At 41.7% G+C, this 19,780-nt stretch overlaps 1 protein-coding gene across 4 annotated transcripts in view; it reads left to right on the plus strand.

Moving 5' to 3' along the window:
• Positions 1-2,298: 2,298 nt before the first annotated feature.
• Positions 2,299-19,780, plus strand: part of Zcchc2 (zinc finger CCHC-type containing 2) — a 58,051-nt gene continuing 40,569 nt past the window's right edge. For all 4 annotated transcript variants that reach the window (XR_007105169.1, XR_007105170.1, XM_047526314.1 and 1 more), the window contains exons 1-3: positions 2,299-3,393; positions 16,014-16,125; positions 18,701-18,777. Coding sequence is in view for 2 of the 4 variants with exons in the window: in XM_047526314.1 (XP_047382270.1) it covers positions 2,449-3,393; positions 16,014-16,125; positions 18,701-18,777 (1,134 nt within the window). In the remaining 2 variants the exon portion in view is untranslated. The remainder of the gene's footprint in view (positions 3,394-16,013; positions 16,126-18,700; positions 18,778-19,780) is intronic.

Raw genomic sequence — 19,780 nt, forward strand, 5'->3', positions numbered from 1 at the left:
CTAGAGCAGGTGGAAGGAATACCTTCCTAGGGAGTCATCAGAACCATCAGGGTAGTTTTCTCCAACTAAACACACTCCCATCTCACTCTAGGATTCCCATCGAGGTCTCTTCCTTAAAAGCACTTGCACTAGTACTTCACTCTAGTGAATGTGTTCTTCCGCTCATTTATGATAGGGCAGAGAAAGCACTGAGGGCTGGTCTGGTTGCAGTGTGGAGAAAGGGCCCTAAAACAACTCACTGAAGTGATAAAGAGCAAACTGTGAGCTTATGGATGATGACCCAAGTCATTAAGTCACAGTATATACCATTTATGCTTAGGAGCTTTTATCATTGCATTTTCTAAAGTTGGTCAAAGCTAGAAAGACAAAAGAATTCACAAATGGGAATTCTGATGTAAAATTCATGCATCCAGTGTTGTGGAATATTCACACCAAGCGGATTCTTGTTGCCAAAAAAAAAAAAAAAAAAAAGGAAAGACCCTTTTGACTGGGTCCCACGTAAAAATCAACCTGGAAGTGAAACATTTGCTCACTACATAAGCATCCAGATCTAGACAGGACATGTGCATATCTAGCAAGGTTATTACTGTTATTGGTTGCTTAAAGTAGTCCATCCTAAGCTTTAGAAATGTGGAAATAGGAGCTAAGACAGGAGCAGTTGAGGTTGATAGCAAAATGGCACCAGGATGGTTTAATAAAAGTCCTCATAAAGTTTCTGTCTGAATGTAAATTACACCCAAAGCATTTAAGAAAATAGCAAGTTACACGAAAGAATGGCTTTCATATATTTGCCAACCTGAAATGTGTTGAAAATAATTTTCCATCTCCCAGTTTTATCATGAATCTGATTTAGGGTTCAATTCAGACTTATACTGACTTATACAGCATAAAGTTGTGAGATACAGAGGGTTCAACATATATTCTCCCAACAGATGTCCCAACATCTTGGAGTTACAATCGGATTTTTATTTTTGTCCATACTTCTATTATATAGCTGTAGTAGAACTTCTTGACTTAAAACATTTTAGGGTTGTTTTTTTTTTTAATCCACCTTTTTAAATATCAACCCTCAAAAGATCCCTCTGGGTTTTAAAATTTGGACAGTATCACTAAAAAAGCAACAGTGTGAAAGACATTTTGGAAGCCTTTAAACCTTAAAACAATTTAAATCCTGTGGTACCTTATTAAATTCCTTGACTCATAGTTAATGCATACAGGCACAAGGATTCAAAGTGTTAGTGTTGGGCACCAAAACCTTATTTAGCAAATAATGATTCTCAAAAGAAGCTTGGGGGAGAGCTTTACCCCAAACTGTGGCAAAAATCATTTTCTAAGAGTGTACAGACCAGAAGCAACCCTTGGGCCAGAGCGGGTGGGGTCTCCAGCCCCACCTGCGCACAGTGCAGTCAGTCTGGGCCTGGGCGCTTCCTCGCTGTCCAAATGTACGGGCCCCCAAGTCACCGCCACAGTCTTGCATTCCGGACCAATTCTCTGATCTGTGACACGGAGAGCCAACACAAATGATCCTTGTAAAGTTTTACAAGGTGGAAATGATCCCATTGCCGACTTTCATAAAGCCCACCAGGCGGTGGAGGATTTGAACAGGCTCGTCTCGGGGTCTGCGCGCTCACTTGGGTGAAATGCCGGTTCCCGGGACAGACTCTGGACGCCGGGACCGCGCTGGCGGAGGTGGGTAGGCGGCTGACGCGAGGTGGCAAAGCACAGGGGTGTCAGCAGTCAAAACCGGGTCAGGATCCTCGGGAAAATGAAGTCGCCCACTTTCTGCTTCTAACGGGGGCCTCTCACGTGTATCGCCACACTTCGGCTAGCTCCCCTCGCCCCACAGTCCCACCCGATATCCTCCAGCCACAGGACCGACAGACATTAGGACCTCGCGGAAGTCGCAGGGAAAGCCGGCCGGGCAGCAGTTGGGCGTGGTTTCTCGGAGAAAGGCGGTCCCTGGGGCGGGGAGATCTACGTAACCGTCAGTTCTGGCCTCTGATTGGCTTAATTGCAGTGCGCGGAGCCCGCAAGCGTCTCCGCCCGGCCCAGCCGCTCCTCCTCCTCTGCCAGCCGCTGGGTCCCCGCCGGCTCGCGAGGGAACCGCTCAGGCGCCGCCGCCCCAGCCCAGTGCGGACGACAGAGAGGGGAGGCGGAAGGAGGACACGCTTGCTCGCTCCCACCCGCACCCGGGCTCCCTTTGCCGGCGCGGAGCCCAGGGGGAGGAGCCGCTGCGGGCACGCCCCGCCTCCGGCCCGGGAAGAGGACGCCAGCGACCCCGCCGGCCGGCCGCCGCCCCCCTCGCCGGCCGAGACCCACCCCCGGCCCTCCCCTGGCGGCATGGAGGGGCCCCGCTCCTGACGGCCGCGCCGCCGCCTCGGCCCCCGCCCCGCCCCACGGCCCCTCCCGCCCGCCCCCGCTCGCATGTCCGCGCCGCCCTAGCCGAGGATGCTGAGGATGAAGCTGCCGCTGAAGCCGACGCACCCTGCCGAGCCGCCGCCCGAGGTGGAGGAGCCCGAGGCGGACGCGCGGCCGGGCGCGAAGGCGCCGCCGCGCCGTCGCCGCGACTGCCGCCCTCCGCCGCCACCGCCGCCGCCGCCGCCCGCGGGCCCGCCGCGGGGCCCCCAGCCGCCGCAGCCGCCGCTGCCCCGGGGGCTCGGGCCGCCTGTTGCTGGCGGGGCGGCGGCGGGGGCGGACATGCCGGGCGGCGGCGGGGGACCCGCGGCGGCGCTGCGCGAGCAGGAACGAGTGTACGAGTGGTTCGGGCTGGTGCTGGGCTCCGCGCAGCGCCTGGAGTTCATGTGCGGGCTGCTGGACCTGTGCAACCCGCTGGAGCTGCGCTTCCTCGGCTCGTGCCTGGAGGACCTGGCGCGCAAGGACTACCACTACCTGCGCGACTCGGAGGCCAAGGCCAACGGCCTCTTGGACCCAGGGCCTCTGGCTGACTTCCGAGAGCCCGCCGTGCGCTCGCGCCTCATCGTCTACCTGGCGCTGCTGGGCTCGGAGAACCGGGAGGCTGCCGGCCGCCTTCACCGCCTCCTGCCCCAGGTGGACTCGGTGCTCAAGAGCCTGCGCGCGACCCGGGGCGAGGGTTCGCGGGGCGGCGCGGAGGACGAGCCAGGCGGCCAGGACGGCAGCGGCGAGCAGGATGCCGAGAAGGACGGCTCCGGCCCGGAAGGCGGCGGCGCCGAGCCCGGAGCCGGAGGCGGGCTCGGCTTCAGGGCCCAGGAGGAACTGCTGCTGCTCTTCACCATGGCTTCGCTGCACCCGGCTTTCTCCTTCCACCAGCGGGTCACCCTGAGGGAGCACCTGGAGAGGCTCCGCACCGCGCTCCGCGGGGGCCCCGAGGAAGCGGAGGTGGAGTCGTGCAACTTTGCCGGCTCCAGGGCCCAGGTAAGGCGCGTGGAGCCTCCCAGGACTCGCGGTGCAGTCACCGCAGCGGTGGCCTCCCCGGCCTCGCCCTCCGACGCCCCCTGACCTAGCCCCAGTCTGGCGCAGGTGGCTTGGGATTCCCACCCCGCGGCTCACAGCCTCATCTTCATTTTGTGGGGCCGCTCAGTTTCACTCCCTCCCCCCTCCCCCCACCCCATACACACATAGCCACCCGCCATAACAGAATGCTCTAGAAGCCCAGGGCCCTTTTTCGGATGGAGGGTCTCGGGACGTTTTTGGCTTTGAGCATCTCTGCGCACTAGGTGCAGGGGAAAAGCGGAGCGCTGGAGGAGCCTGCTAACCGCAGGCTAGCCCCGAGCAGTGTCTGCCTTCCCCTTCTGGCTTACTCGTCTTAAAGCTGTACCTTACTCCTGGGGGAGGTGACCCAGAGGTGTTGCCCTTGTTTTTGGCATAAAGGGACTATTTTTTAAGGCTCAGTGTATTCAAAGGAGTCGTATGGGTCATTTGGCACCTATTCAGAGAACTTGTACTCCTAGAAGAAACCTGATGTGGAGACCTGTGAATTGACAGAACTAAGTGGTAAGGTCTGGATAAGAAACGTTTCCGAGGGTGACCTGGTTATGCCCTTTACCTCTAGTGTAACCAGCTTTCTAACGGGTTACAGATTTGAGACCAGGATATCTGTTGGCCTTTGCTATAGGCATTAATATTGTCTAAAGGAATTATTTAAACGCCAAAATGAGGTAGACGAGAATCTAGATGAGCCACTTGTCACAAACCTTAAAAAATGAATTTTTATAGAGCCATGAAGTAAATTTATTTAGGCCTAATAAAGTCCTTGAAAGTGACAATTTAAGGGAGAAAGGGGGGAGTAGGTTTCTGAGTGAAAACCATGTACATTAAGAGCATTTTTTTTGTGGATCAGACTTTTCGAAGTATTGATTTGGATGTCATGCTTTTCGACTTAAGTGATCCCCAGGATGCTCTAGTGGAAAAGGGGATTTCCCACCTCGCTTCAAAGTTAATTCAACTTATATTTGCTGTCATTCACTATCCTAGTGCTAAAAGTGGGCATTATGTTTCACTAATGGCTTTGTGAACTCAATACCCATGAACTCAATAGAGAATTTAGGCTGAGTCCCTCCTTTAAACTGCCAGGATTCTGTGAAGTGACTAATTTATGTTGTAGAATTATCAAACTCAGATATAGTAATGCTAGCACCTAGCATTTTCTTGGTGAATGTGAATTTTTACCATCCTCCAGTGCCTATGTTCTACTAGCATACAAATGTGTGTAATGATGTAAAAGCTCATTCCACCCTTAAGCTTACTCACCAACATATCTGAAAAGATGCGGTACAGCCATTAAAAAAGAAAGCATGAATTCAGGCACAATGCTTAGATATCCTACCATTCGTTTTTGTAATAGTGTATATTGTAAAGATAACCTTGAATTCTAGTTCTAATGAAATGTTTCACAACCGGAACCGCTTATATCATTCCATTCATATCATGCAATAAGGATACAAAGTACAACGCTGATTTTGGATTTTTAATTCTAGATTTTTTTTTTATCTTTTTTTCCTTTAAATTTTGCTTTTAATGTGAATATTGTAAAAGCAACTAGACTAAGGGGAGCGTGTATGCTAACCAGAGAAATGAGATTTTCATCTTGACTGCAGTGCATGGCCTTTTCTGGCAACCAGTGAGTGCTGGGAGGAGTGGACAAAGCAGGTTGGGCATCCTGCCATTAATTTCAGCACATTACTTCTCAGGAAGTACGGTGCTGTGGCCATCAGTTGGAGTGGGGGAATAAATCATAGGGGTACACTCTACTACAGGTGACACTGAAGGCTATTTCTAGACGCTTGGTAAGAACTTTTTTTTTCCCTCTAGGAGTTTAGGGTTGCAACAGATCATTTATGTCTCATTAAACTGTTACGACCCCGCATTTTCTGCTTATCAGAGTGGCCTCCGAACCCTCCCGCTGTGGCTCCTTCTGGCCTTGAAGACATTTTAGCGGATCTTTTTGCTCCTGGGCTGTCACTCCCGAGGCTGCTGGTGCGGGTGGGCTGATTTAAATCCTCATTCGCTGCAGTCCAACCCAGCTGTTGCTCTGCCTCGCTCCGCCATGCGCCCCCAGGGAGGGAGGGCCTACCTCGGAGTCTGCAGGGAGGAGCCTGGGGCTTGCGCGTTGCTCGCGTCGAGGCGCCGTAGCCCGCGGGAGGACTCGGCGGTCACGCGCTGGCGTGGGCCAGCCGCCGGCGGAGTGGGGCCTGTCCCGCAGTTTCCTCCCTCCCCCACCCCCGCAAGATGGCGGCCGCGCGCCTCCACGTGACTCGTGCCCGGTGCCCGGGAGGGCGGGCGGCGCCCACAGCGCCCCTGCCCCGCGGCGGGGGCGATGGCCGCGCCCCGCGTGCTCTGGGACCGCTTGGCCGTGTCAGTACCCTAGGAAAGGGGAAATCGTGGGGCGGCCCGCTACTGCCCCGGAAGTAGCCCTGTGGCCACAAGCAACTTCTAATTGCTTAGGAGTCGTGTTTTTTCTTATTGCTGCTCAAGTGAAGCTCTTTGGTGCCCCAAGCAGCATGTTTTCTCCTGTACTAAATGGATAAAATAATTTCCTTCCAATTTTCTATTTAAGAAAAATTATATTAGACCAAAATAGTGCTCCTGGCTCTCAACGAGGTTTGTTTCCTGTAATATGAAGCAGTTTCTTTAAAAAAAAAAAAAAAAAAAAAAAAAAGTTTTACAAGTAGAACATGCTTTTTTTTTCTTACTTTTTAAAAGTTTATTGGTGCGTTATGATTAAATATAATAATGGGATTCGTTGTGCCATATTCTAAGAGATAATTTGATGAATCTCATTCTCTGTGTTTTCTCTTCCCATGGCATTTTATAATATTTACATAATCTAGATCCACTGTGGTGTATTCACACATGGACCAAGCATAATTTGGTAGATTTCATAGAACATGTATTTTAGTGCCAGTTTTATATTAATTACAAGCCTTGGAGTTGACCATGTTCAGCACAAAATTAATGTCATGTCATGGTTACAATGTTCATAGTTGAGGTGACAAGTCCATAGAATATACTTACTAGGTCACATTAGAAAACAAAAAGATTGAACGAGTATGTTTTTACATTTTGTCATTTCCAGACGTTCTTTATTTTTAGTGTGATTTGGATGATGTTTTGGTAAATGTTACTTCTAATAACTTGTATAAATTGCAGTAAGTCAGTGAACAGTAGTGAAAATACTCTGAACAGTGCCCTAGAAAATATGTATGATTGGTGTAGTTCTGTTAGACTGCATGGATAGCATAGCTGAAAGCACCTGGTTTCAAAAATGGGTCTTTTTATTTTACTAGGAAGCTACATTATAAAGTATGTATTACGAACAAGACTGCCTAAGTATTTTAAAGGATACTAGTATTGTTGCTGCTTCATTGAAAAGATATCAACCAAGACAGACAAGCTTCCTATATCTGCATGCTTACAGACACTCAGCTATTCATGAGCATGGATATTCCAACATTGGAGCTTTATCCCCAAACAGCAATAAAAAGATGTGAAAACATAAAATGAATAGATACTATAGTGGTTAGTGGTCAGTATTATTGGTTTGGCCATTCTCTGATGGTTGAATTTTTAGGCTTCTTAAATCTTAGTTGACTGACTTAGCAAATAGTACTAAAGTTTGAATAAAGGATAAAAAAAAAACTTCTAATACTAAGATACACAATGTTGTATTTTAATGTCATTTAAGCCTACAAACCGTGTTTGAACTCAGATTATTTGAACATTAAAAATTCAGTGGCCATAGGTTCTTATTAAAATAAGTGACGTTAGTAAAAAAAAAAAAAAAAAAATACAAATTTGTTCCTTTTTTCTTGGTATAAATTATTTTTATCATATTTGGTAGACCAAATACTATTCACTAAATTTGCAATACAGGTAGTGTATTAGTAGTGTTAGGGCCTGAAAAAGAAAACTGAAAGATTTGAACACAAATGCTGTTACTTCTAGAAAGCTTGATTGCCAACTAGAATAGAGGGAGCATCTACTTAAAATGAGAAGGAAAATTTGTCAATATTTGTTGCAGTATTAGACACTAAAAAGATGCTTTAAAAAATGACTTTAAGAGAATAGTTTTAATTCTTGTGATAGATACCTTTATTTAATTCATCAACCATTGCTAGAATATTTGATATTTTAAAATGTATCGTTGGAGCAGTGGGCCCCGTGGAAGGATTTCTTCACTTAAACCATTGGGTGTGACCGTGGTACTTATATTTGAATTGATAGAATTCAGTAACCAATTGTTCTAGTGTCTTTTACATGGTCTTCAATATATATTAGCAGTTTTAGGTAGGTCAGCCTTGCATAGAAGTCAGTAGCAGGTAGTTGTGGGTATAACATTTCAAGAGTTGAGAACAAGAATAACCTTACCTTTCATGGGAAATTTAGGTTGATGTGACTGCAGCAAGAAAGCAGCAGTTTTAGTTATAAAAGACTTTTGGAAGAGGTTTTTTAGAATATCCAAGTTAAGTAGTGATTATTTAATAGCAAGTAATCACTAAAATTTTGTGTATCTTTCCCCAGGTACATTGTTTCTGTATGGTGGTTTTTCTCAGATAAAAACCCTGAGGGCAAGTGTCTTATTAAGGGGGCTGGAAAGGAAGCAAGTTCTTTGAGTTAATTAAGATATGTCTATATCTATCTACATACACATTTTTCCTTACTATTTTTTCTGATTTTTTTTTGTTTTTGTTTTTTTTGTAGGGGTGAAGGGATTGAAAATATGTTGTAGAGGCTATCAAAAGGCCTTGAAGAACCATAGCCATGTTTGGTAGAGCCTTTGTTTAAATTCAAGGTCTGCCATGAGTTCTGTGATATTAACCAGGCCACTGAAGCCCCCAGTCCTCAGTCTTATCTGTAAAATGGGAATGGTAACTTCTTTTTGAGGTTGTGGTGATTGGATTAATAAGTTATGAAATAATTCATATACTATCGTGAACACCCATTCTCAGTTGAAATTAGTGCTCAGTGCAAGCTTTCTTTTCCACTAAGATATAGCCTCCCATTTTCAGGAATGTGAGGTTTTTTTTCCTTTGCTTTTCAACTTAATGGTGGAGTATTCATATGTATTTCTTTATTGCTGTTGGACAGACTGATGTTCAAAGGATTAATTATTGAAAAGGTAATATTTGAGACATATATTGTGGGGCTGTTATTTTTCTTGATATACCAAAAACCTGTTAAAACCTGAAATGAAGCAATCATTTGGTTTATAAATCACTAAAATATGTTCTTCCTGTATTGTGTTTGGGAATGGGATTGGGGAAAATACATATTTTGAATTTGGAATATCATGAATTACCATGCAGTTACAATCTACTTAAGTCTTTAACCAGTATTCATATTAACTAGGATACTATTCTGTAATTTAAAGCTGTTTTGCATGTTTGCTAAGTTACATAATTCTTCATTAGTTCACAGAACAGAATGGAATCCATAATTAAAGAAAAATTTTATGCTTTATAGAGGCTATGATATTGGCTATTTAATTTTTTTTTGAATTGTTAAGTTTGTTGTTTTGAAAACAAGCAAAAGAGGCCTATATTACTCTCAGTATACAGGATTTTAATGTTGGAGGCTCTGTTTTTCATTGTGGGGGACTGTGGTAGTCGTACTTTCACTTAACAAGAATTCTTTATTACAGAAGCCTCCTTCACTCAGTAACTTTTTTGGTTCCTATGTTTGTAAATCATTGTGGCCTCACCAGGTGTTTCTGTTACAGGTGGAGAAGCCTTGGGCCCTTGGTAGTTCATTTCCTTCTGTTCCTATGCTCCAGGGAATATGTGACCTTATTTCCCTTCCACTTGTCTTGGTTCATTAGAACTGTCTGATGCTCATTCCCATGGTTTATTGAGGTGAGATTTAGGTTTGAAAGGTCATTTTCCAGGCTTGACACCCAGTGTAAGATAGGGATAGCATGCTCATCTAGTTTATACAACTGTTGTGAAGAGAATGTGATAATGTGTATGAAAATGCGTAAACAAGAGTGAAATACATGCTTGATTCAGAGAATGATTAGCACAATTTGACTGTGGTGGTTTAAACAGATAACAGTGGTTGGGCTACAGAGGGCCTTGAGGGTCCAATTAAAGGACTAGATTGTCAATGGGTTACATGTGAACCAATGGAAACATTTGTGTGTGCACAAGCCTATGTAATCCCCCTGAAGGTCAGCTGTCACTTTAAACTTAATCTGTATTAAAAGAACACATCATTGATTAAAAAGAATCTTCCAGACTCATTCAGCTGTCTCAGTAGTACCATTATATTTTAGTCACCTAGGTTTGCTTGTTCACCTTAATCCTCTTCTACCCTCACATCCTGACTGCCCTTCTTTGTTCTTGCTGACTACTCTATTTTGGGACTTTGGGCCTAGACACTCACAGTAGTCCCCTGACTCCCTTGTCTCAGCTCTTCCACCTCTTTGTTTTGGATACTGCTACTGGATACATCTTCCTAAATCAGTATTTAATCATACTACGTTTTCTTTCAGTGATTATGGACCCTGGCCTTTAGTAGGTCTTTGACTTAACGTCCCTTTTACCCACCGTTTCTTCACGTATCTTACCTATCATTTGGGCTGGGTTCATGCCATCACCTCTTGCATGATGTTCTTTCTAATTATCCTTTTGGCAATCTTAATCAGATTCTTTGCCAACTCTGAATTCTAGTAGCATGTGTATTCTGTTAGAGGTTTGGTACTTCTGTAATTGTATTATTGTTATTTTTTTATTGGTTGTTTTAGTTATACATGACAGAATTCATTTTGATACAATTGTATAAGCATGGAATATATATTCTAGTTAGGACCCCATTCATATGAATGTACATGATAGGAGATTAACTGTGGTATATTCATATAAGTACATAGGAAAATTATTTGGGATTTATTCCACTGTTTTTACCTTTCCAATCCTGGCTCCCTTACCTTCATCCCTTTGTCTAATCCGCTTAATATCTGTCCTTCCCCTTATTGTGAATTAGCTTCCACATATCAGCAAAATAGTCACCTTTGGTTTTTTGGGACTGGTTTACTTCACTTAGCATGATTGCCTCCAGGTCCATCCATTTACTTGAAAATGTCCTGAAGTCATTCTATATGACTGAGTAGTACTCCATTGTGTGTATGTACCACAATTTATTTATCTATTCATCTGTTAAGGACATTTAGGTTGGTTCCATAGCCTATCAATTGTGTATTGAGCTGCTGTAAACATTGATTTGACTGCATTACTGTAGATGCTGATTTTAAATCTTTTGAATATAAACTGAGAAGTGGGATAGTTGGGTCAAATGGTGGTTCCATTCCTAGTGTTTTAAGGAATTTCCATACTGCTTTCCAGAGTGGTTGGACCAATTTGCAGTTCCACCAGCAATGTGAATGCACCCTTTTTTTTTTTTAAATACCTTTTTTTAAAATTTATTTTTATGTGGGACTCAGGATGGAACCTAGTGCCTCACACGTGCTAGGCAAGTTCTCTACCACTGAGCTACAATCACAGCCCCATGAGTGTACCTCCCCTGCATATCATTGCTAACATTTATTGTTACTTGTATTCTTGATAATTGCCATTTAAACTAAAGTGAGATGAAATCTCAGTGTAATTTTAATTTGCATTTTTTCTCGTCGTTAGAGATGTTGAACATTTTTCATATAGTGACCTTTTGTGTTTCTTCTTCTGAGAAGTGTCTTTTCAGTTCCTTTGCCCATTTATTGATTGAGCTGTTCGGGGGTTTTTGGTGCTAAGTTTTGTGAGTTCTTTATATACCCAGGAAATTAACACTCTGAGGTGCAGGTAGCAAAGATTTTCTCCCATTCTGTATGCTGTCTCTTCACAGTCTTGATTGTTTCCTTTGCTTTGAAGAAGCTTTTTAGTTTGATGCCATGCCACTTATTGATTATTGATTAAGTCTTGTGCTTTTAGGAGTCTTATTAATGAAGTCAGTTCCTGAGCCAAGGTGTTTACAGTTGTTGAGCCTACGTTTTCCTCTAGTATGTGCAGGGTTTCTGATCTAATTTCTAGGTCTTTGATCCACTTTGATTTTTGTGTAAGGTGAGAGATAGGGGTTAAATTTTATTCTACTACATATGGATTTCCGTTTTTTCCCAGCACCATTTGTTTTCATTTTTGTACCATGTATATAATCTTTGTATTTTTTAACATATAAACTTGACCTTCCCTACTAGATTTTTAAGTTCCCGAAGGCTATGCATCTTGTCTCATTTTTTGTCAGCATTGCATATAAGTGCTCAATCATAATTTCTTATACTTACACTTTTCAAATGTTGTTCCAAAAATACCAATATTGCTTTAAGACTAAGTGCATCAGGCAGTGTGGGGGGGGGGGGGGGGGGGTTGGGGGGGTGCTTATTTTGAATCTACTTACCCAGGTACTTTATAAAAATCTTTGCTGCCATATAGTACAGTCATTCTTGCTTTGAAAATAATAAAAAGAATTCTTTCTTTAGATAAAGAGTGTGGTATGGTACAGATTTGAAATGAATCTTCAGTGCTGAATAGTTGTGTTTATTAAATACTATTTCAAAATTTGACCATTTGCACTCCCTCAGTAAGCTTTTGTGTGTGGGATGCATAAATTGGTACCAACCTGGTGGTGGTGTTTGACAGAATGGAGAAGTCATTAGTTACGATTTCCTTATTTGGGTAGTTGAGGTTGTGGCCTTCAGTGTTTTTCAGTTTGTGATTTGCTTCAGAGGTGATGTGAGTCTGATGTGAAGTTGAGATAGTTCCTTGCTTGTGGTTAGTACCTTGTGGATAGTACCTTGCTTGTGGAAGTTAAATACTTCGGTCACAGGAGTGAGCACTGTATAATAGCACATGTTGGGGACTTTTTATGTTTCTTGTTAAGACTGTCTTAATTGGGATAGTTTCCCACAGTATAACTGATTTTTGGTTTCAGTGGTTTTAGAGGGTACAGTATGGTGCGAATAGACCATATGCTATAAGGTTCTTGAGAAAGAGCCCATCCTGTCTGTGGAGGGGCTGCCCAATGATATGAGTAGTGTAATTTTGTTGGTTTAGGGAAGTAATTTGGTTATCTTAGGGTAAGTGCCTGTTCTCACAGGTGCAGGTAATGCCAAATCCTAATACAGTGTTTCCCAGCTCTGAGAATATTGATAGCCACTCTCTGTTGGGGCTAATAAATGCCATATTCTGATCTCTCACTCCTGTGTGAGTTTTATAAATAGCTTTTAAATTTAGTCTGAATGGTTTTATAGCATTGGTACATACTAAGGCTTGGGGACAAAAAGAAACAATTTCATGGGTTAATGCATTTAGGTCATTGGATAGAAGCTCAGACTCCCATTTTTCTCCCTACCTTATTGAACAGGAAGCTTTTCCTTGGTTGTTATTTTTATTTTTTTATTTTTAAAATTTTTTGGTGGTTCTGGGGATCAAACCCAGGGCCCCACATGTGCTGGGCAAGTGCTCTACCACTAAGGTATATCCACAGCCCTGTTAAATCGTGTTCTTAAAATTAACTTCACGTTTTAAAATTGTGATTTTCTGAAGCAAACTACTTTCTCATCGCTTTAGCAATTTTTGGAGGCAGTATGATCGTTTTAATTTTTATTATGTGAAAATATACATGAGATTTGCCACATTACCCCTTTTGGAGTATATAGTTCAGTGACAATTGAGTCCATTTATGTTGTTGTGCAGCTATCAGCGTCCTCCATCTCTCCCCCAGTCCATGGTAACCATTATTATTGTATTTTCATTTTTTTTCTTTTTTCTTTTGGTAGCAGGGATTGAATTCAGGGACATTTCACCACTGAGCCACATCTCCAGCCCTTTTTATTTATTTATTTATTTTGGAGACAGTGTCACCAAGTTGCTTAGGGCTTGCTAAGTTGCTGAGGCTGGCCTTGAACTTGTGATCCTCCTGCCTCAACCTTCCAAGTTACTGAGATTACTGGCATGCACCACCATACCCAGCCCATTATTGTGTTTTTCTTTATGAGTTTGATAAGGTAACTTTTAAGTGGAATAATGTAATATTCTTTTGTGTCTTATTTCACTTAGCACACTGTCCTCAAGATTCAACCTTGTCATAGTATCAGAATTCCAGTCATGCATGTATATACCACATTTTATCTGTTCACTCATCAGTGGACATTTGAGTCGTTTCCACCTTGTGACTGTTGTGTATAATGTGCCTCTGAATAGTGGTGTACAAATAATGTTTGAGGGAAAGCAGTTCTTTTGAGCATATGTCTAGAAATAGAATTGCTGGATCTTATGGTAATTCTGTGTTTGTTTTTGAGGAACTGCCATGTTGTCTTCCACAGGGACTGTACCATTTCATATTCCTGCCATCAGTGCATCAGGGTTTATAGGGTATATCCACATCCACACCAGCACTCGTTTTCTGTGTTTAGATAATAACTACCATCCCAGTGGGTGTAAAGTGGTATCTCATTGTGGTTTTGATTTGTTTTGCATATTTTTGCATTCATCTGTATTTGAAAAAGTGTTGTTTTTAATTTTTATACCACCTATGAGCAATAGAAGAAATGGTTGACCCTAGTCAAGAAACTTCTTTCAGTTAACCCAACAATTTGAGAGAGGATTATGGCACTTTATTTCTGTGGGTTTTGTTGGTGGTTTTGTGTGTGTGTGTGTGTTTCTGGCATTTGGAACCCAGGACTTTGTACACATTAAGCAGGCATCCTACCACTGAGCGATACCCCTGGCTTCATACTTCTGTCAGCTTTTTACATGCTTCAAGCATGTAACTTTATACATGCATGACTGTATATTGTTATGTTGAGTTTTTGAGAAACAAAGCCCCTTGTAGGCAAATATGATTCTGCAACTTTGTAATGAAAGAGATAGTATGATCTGTATTGTTAAAAGAATTCATACCTACATTTTAAAAAATCAGTGATATTGAAAGTTGATAAATGCTATCAAACAACGATTCAGAGGTTGGATGTTGAAATAAGAGATCTGTGTTCTCTTTCTCATTAGATGGGTCTTCACAGATGTTTGATCTTTATTGTGGGTTTTCAGAAGACACAGGCTGAAGATTAGTTCCCAAGAGTATCTAATGCGGTGCTTTATTCCCACAAATAGAGCTGTCAGCTGGCAGCCCATACTCATCATTAGACCAGAAAGCGTTACTATATAGGAGAGCAAAATGCCTTAAATGGAGATTCCTGGGAAGTTTAAGGTTTTCAGATCACTTCATTTCTTTACACAACTAAAAAAGCAATGCGAAATATATAGAAATATGATTGGTTCTTGAAACTGAGGCAATTTTGATATGAGTGGTGTTTTTTTCGATTCCAAAGAGATAAGATGTAAATTGTAAGAGGGAACTTTAACAGTGCAATTTTTTAGTTTAATATTTCATAATAATAGTATGTACATAATAGTGCTTTAATTCTTGAAAGCTGTAAGGTTAGCATTACTACAAGCAGCTGGTCTCTTGGGCATAAACTAGTTCGCTATTGACTGGCCCAGCCAACTTAATTAGGTTTGCTGTTAGAAGATGGGTTAGCCAGCTTTTTGTTGCTATGATCACAATGCCTGACAAGAACAACTTAGAGAAGGAAAAGTTCATTTTGTGCTCAGAGTTTCAAAGGTGACAGTCCAAGGTTGGTTGACTCCATTGCTCTGAGCATGAGGTGAGGATGAACATCATGGTGGAAGAATATGGTGGAGGAAAGCTACTCAACTCATGGCAGCTGGGAAGCAGAGAGGAAGGGGCCAGGGACAGATATAGGTCCAGGCCATGCCCACAGTGACCTGTTACCTCCAGCCATACCCTACCAACTTAACAGTTACCACCCAGTAGTCTACTCAAATTAGTGACCCATGAAATGGATTAATCCATCAGTGATGTTACAGCTCTCATAATCTAGTCATTCTACCTCTAAACGTTGCTACATTGAATATCATGTTTCCAACACTGAGCTTTTGGGGAGACACTTCATATCCAAACCATAACAGATGACTTGACCTTAGTAGTAAACTCACTGTTTATAAATATTCTTCACATTCTTGTTTTTTAAAAAATTTAGTATGTATTAATAACAACTTTTGTAAAACTTTTTCCTAACAGAACATCTTGTTAGACTGTCACTAAAACCAAGCAATGAGTAAAAATTCTGTAATGATTAGTGTAAAAGTACAAATGCCCTTAATTCTGGGTGATTAACATGAAGGGTATCTTTTATTCTATGTCTTCCTTTGATTCTGGTTCAGTGTGGTATAGAATTGTCATCACTAGCAACTCTGAATAGCAATATGCCCTTTTTTTGTTCCATAATAGCTAGCTGGGAAAGTAAATAAGTGATAGGATATTATTATTAAATGAAGATAAATATTGATACTTCTTATACTTGTGTCTCTGACACTTTGTGCCTTTTTGCCCTTAGTGTATAATTACTTACTTGATCTCTAAAATTTGCTATTAAAGTGATTATTAAAACTGCAAGACTTTACTCTGGTTTATTTTTATGGGATGACTCTGTGGCGTAGAGTAACATGTCTCCCTTTCTCCTCTAGAATGACACTGCTCATGGTGATTACTTGCAAAGTAATGAGACTGGTTTGATAGAACAAGCCCCAATACCTCAGGATGGACTTACCATGGCACCTCATAGAGCTCAGCGAGAAGGTATGCTTCCTCTGTTGAAAACTTAAAATGAAGTACTATTTACACTGATGATTGATTCTTCACTTTCCTTTTTTAGAGTAGCAAAATCCTGCTTGTCCTAGGTTTCATTTAAAAGCCAGTCCTCCCACTTCTGCCCTCTGCATTCTGGACTCCTCCCTGTTCTTCAGCCATGGCTTATTGAAGCATGCTCTTATCTGTTCTGTCTCATAGTCAGTTGTCTTTTTGGCTGTATTGCAAACCTGGTGATGTGCTTCCAGAGGGCAAAGACTTTATCCTATTCCCAAAATCTTTAGTATAGCATTTTACATCTACAGAATGCACTTACTGTCTACTGGAAAAACAAAGTTGTGCAGAGTTCACTGTAAGAGTGAATAAATTGTTTACAAATCCATTTTTCCTGCAATATGACGTTTTTAAGGAGGCTGGGATGGGAGATGAGAAGACATTGTCATAAAAAAAGAAAAAAGAAAAGCTTGGATATTCTCTTTGCATTTGTGGAATCTGTTAGCCTGTATTCGGAGAAAGGTTCAAGTGTGGGCTGCCATCTAGGCTCTAGAAGAAACAAGAACACAGTAAGCACTATACTTGGTTATAACAACTTTGAATTTATGTCAGTATATCTTTTTCCAGTTCCAGTAATAATCCCTTTTGTGTAATTCACTTTTCCTTATAGAGGAAAAAGGTCTGGATGTTTAATGATAAAAATGTTTCCATAATTATCACTTCTGTTTGCACTATCACAGTACTCCCGTAACTAAACTACTTTAATACTAAGACTTCTTCAGTTAAGCTCTTTGAACATGTGAATGACCAGTGAAGGTCCCTTTGTTTTAATAAAGTATTTTAGAAAAACAAACACTGTATCCAAATGCTAGCAATTAACTATAAGGTGGTATAGATGATTTTTCTTACATGCCCAACTTTTTAAAAAGTAAACATAATACATGCTGTTTAGTTTCAATTTATGAGGGTTAAGGCATTCTCAGCCATCCCTTGCCACATACTCTCCTGTCTTATATTATCTTGATTCTGGTAGATAACAGCAAGTATAACTTGAAATTCAAGCTGAAACTACACCATGTTCCCATGTCTTGTAATGCCATCATGTCTTTTTCTGCTAAACTGAACTAAAATCTGACCAAAAAAGTTTCCCTAACCCTTAAACCCAGTGATTTGCAGAGGTAGAGCTGTTATACTTCTGAACATGAATTAGTTCCCAAGGGTTTTATTTAATAGCATCATTCTTTAAGTAATTTAATGCAGCAGCTTTTGGAAACAGCAGACTCTCCCATCCCCACCTTGGTCTTTGTAATATTGCACAGGTCTTAGGATTTACAGACTTCTCATCTGGCTTTTAAGATTTCTTTTATCTCCATCCTCAAAATGCCTGGCCCAGAAGCAGACCCCCAAGCACTGTGTTTGGAAGCTGGCACCAAGCCCTGGTCATGCTCCCTGTGTTTACCATGAGTGCTTTTTCCTGCATATTTATGCTTTGTGCCTTCTCAGTGCCCACCTTCCATAGTCTGTGACAGTCTTATCCCCTCCTCTGCTCTATTGTCACTGTGTATATTCTATCTACTTCATCTATTTTAACTTATCTAGAGCAAAAATAAATCCTCCCCTTTCCTTCCCCAATGCCTGCTCCCCTAAATCCAGCAGTAACCCACCATATTGTATTGTTGCCTTCCTAACATTGCCTTGTGACCTTTACATATTCATTATTGTCAGCCTCTGGTGTTACCTTCCTACTGATGAAGGGCTTCTTCTGTTTATACACTGAACAATAATCTGTTTTTCTTACTTTGCACTTAGTAGATTGGCCCTTTGCAAATAGGCTTTTTTTCTATGTGATTTATTTCCTCGAGAGGATGCTTTTACCAAGGGAGGTATATAATGAGTAGTTGGGAGTTTGTATATTTACTTTCTTCATGAATAAACTGATTATTAGTTGAATTCAGAGAAATTATTTTTAAGTTTAGCATCACTGATGTCCCCTAGTTTACTACAAATTGTGGAAAATTTTGCTATACTAAACCTTCATAGTTCACATAACGTTCAGTTTAGATTATAGTTTACAGTTGTATAATATTAAGGGTCACATTTGTGAAAAATTCCTCAGTAGAAATTTTTGTCAACTTGTTATGTATGAAGTATTTTTTATTAAAAATAAAAAATATTTTCTGATTTACACCTTCTGTGTATAGATAATTGAAAGCATATTTAGTTGATCCTAAAAGGCTCTATTTGTAGTAATATTGATAACTGTTTCATTTAGAAAAACATCTTTTATTTCAGTGCAAGCATCTTATTCTGTTTTTTTGAATCTTTGATGTTAACTGAGTGCTTGACACTGGGTAGGCATTTAGCACATTGAATCTTTGGAGAAAAAAATTACTTTGTAGATGAGTGTCATATTGCTGTGGTTCTGTTTTATTTCATGATTTATGGCCAGTAGTAAAGATAAAGTAAATAGCTTAATTACTAAAGAGTTGTCATATTGTAGGGTTACTTTGGGTAACTGAAGTGCATGTCTAGTCCCTGTAGCACAAGTCAGCGTGTGTGTTTTTTCTTTCAGCTGTACACATCGAGAAGATAATGTTGAAAGGAGTCCAGAGAAAAAGGGCTGACAAATATTGGGAGTATACTTTCAAAGTAAGCTATTCTCACCCACAAAAGATATTTCATATACTTACTAAGTGGTTTTTGGAAGAACTTATGGCAATTTTGCTAATTTAAGGGAAAATCTTTTTTTTTTCCACACCCATATGTATATATCTGCTTTTTAAGTAAGGGAATATATTATTTTCACTATACAGTGCATGGTTTGCCGATTTTTTAAAGGTGTATCACATTAAAATTACAGTGGCAATTTTATTAAAAAGAAATTAGAGCCTTAGATTTAGGAAGACAATTAAGATGTAAGAGATACTGTTAAAAAGCAGACATTTCCCCCAGTATTTCTGAAATCAAGACCATAGACCTTGTCTCTCCCGACATTGTTTTCCTAACGTTTCCTCCTCTCTCTCTCTTTGACGTGTGTAGTCCTTGCGTGTTGCCTTGTCCTCTTTCCTGTGGCTGCTCTCAGTCGTTTGTCCTTCAGTCAGCTCTCTGAATAACCATGAAGCTCAGCTCTGTTACTCCCAGGATGAGCCTTCTAGGTCTCCTTTTTGCTTGTCGACTATGACATGGATTCCTTGTCCACATCTTCCCAATTCCTCCTGCTGGGGCTTCATTGTCCTGCCCTTTCCTCTAAGTTTGGACCACACATACTCTGAAACTAGGTAGAATGAGGCCATGTTTCTGTGCTGCTTTGCCTCAGTCCCGGGTCCCCTCCCCTGCCACCTCTCCCGAAGGCATTGTTTGCCACATTTCAACTGTATATCTCTCTGAGTCCCTTCTGACCCTCTGACAGAAAGTTTCCTCCTTTATCCAAGGTTTTTACTATCACACCTTTCACAGATCCTTCCAATAAGTTATGTCATGTAGAGAGAGTGTCTTCATCATCTGTCTTGCTCGGTATGTTCGTTGAATGAATTTCAGAACCCTTGCTTCTACTCTGAAGGAGAACTAGCTTGATGTTCAGGTGTCCAGTCTCCTCGTCTCACTCTGGCAGTGTTCCACTCTTTGCCCTGGATGCTCAACACATTGGCTCTCC

This window comes from Sciurus carolinensis, chromosome 15 (genome assembly GCF_902686445.1).
Source record: "Sciurus carolinensis chromosome 15, mSciCar1.2, whole genome shotgun sequence".
Classification (NCBI taxonomy): Eukaryota; Metazoa; Chordata; class Mammalia; order Rodentia; family Sciuridae; genus Sciurus; species Sciurus carolinensis.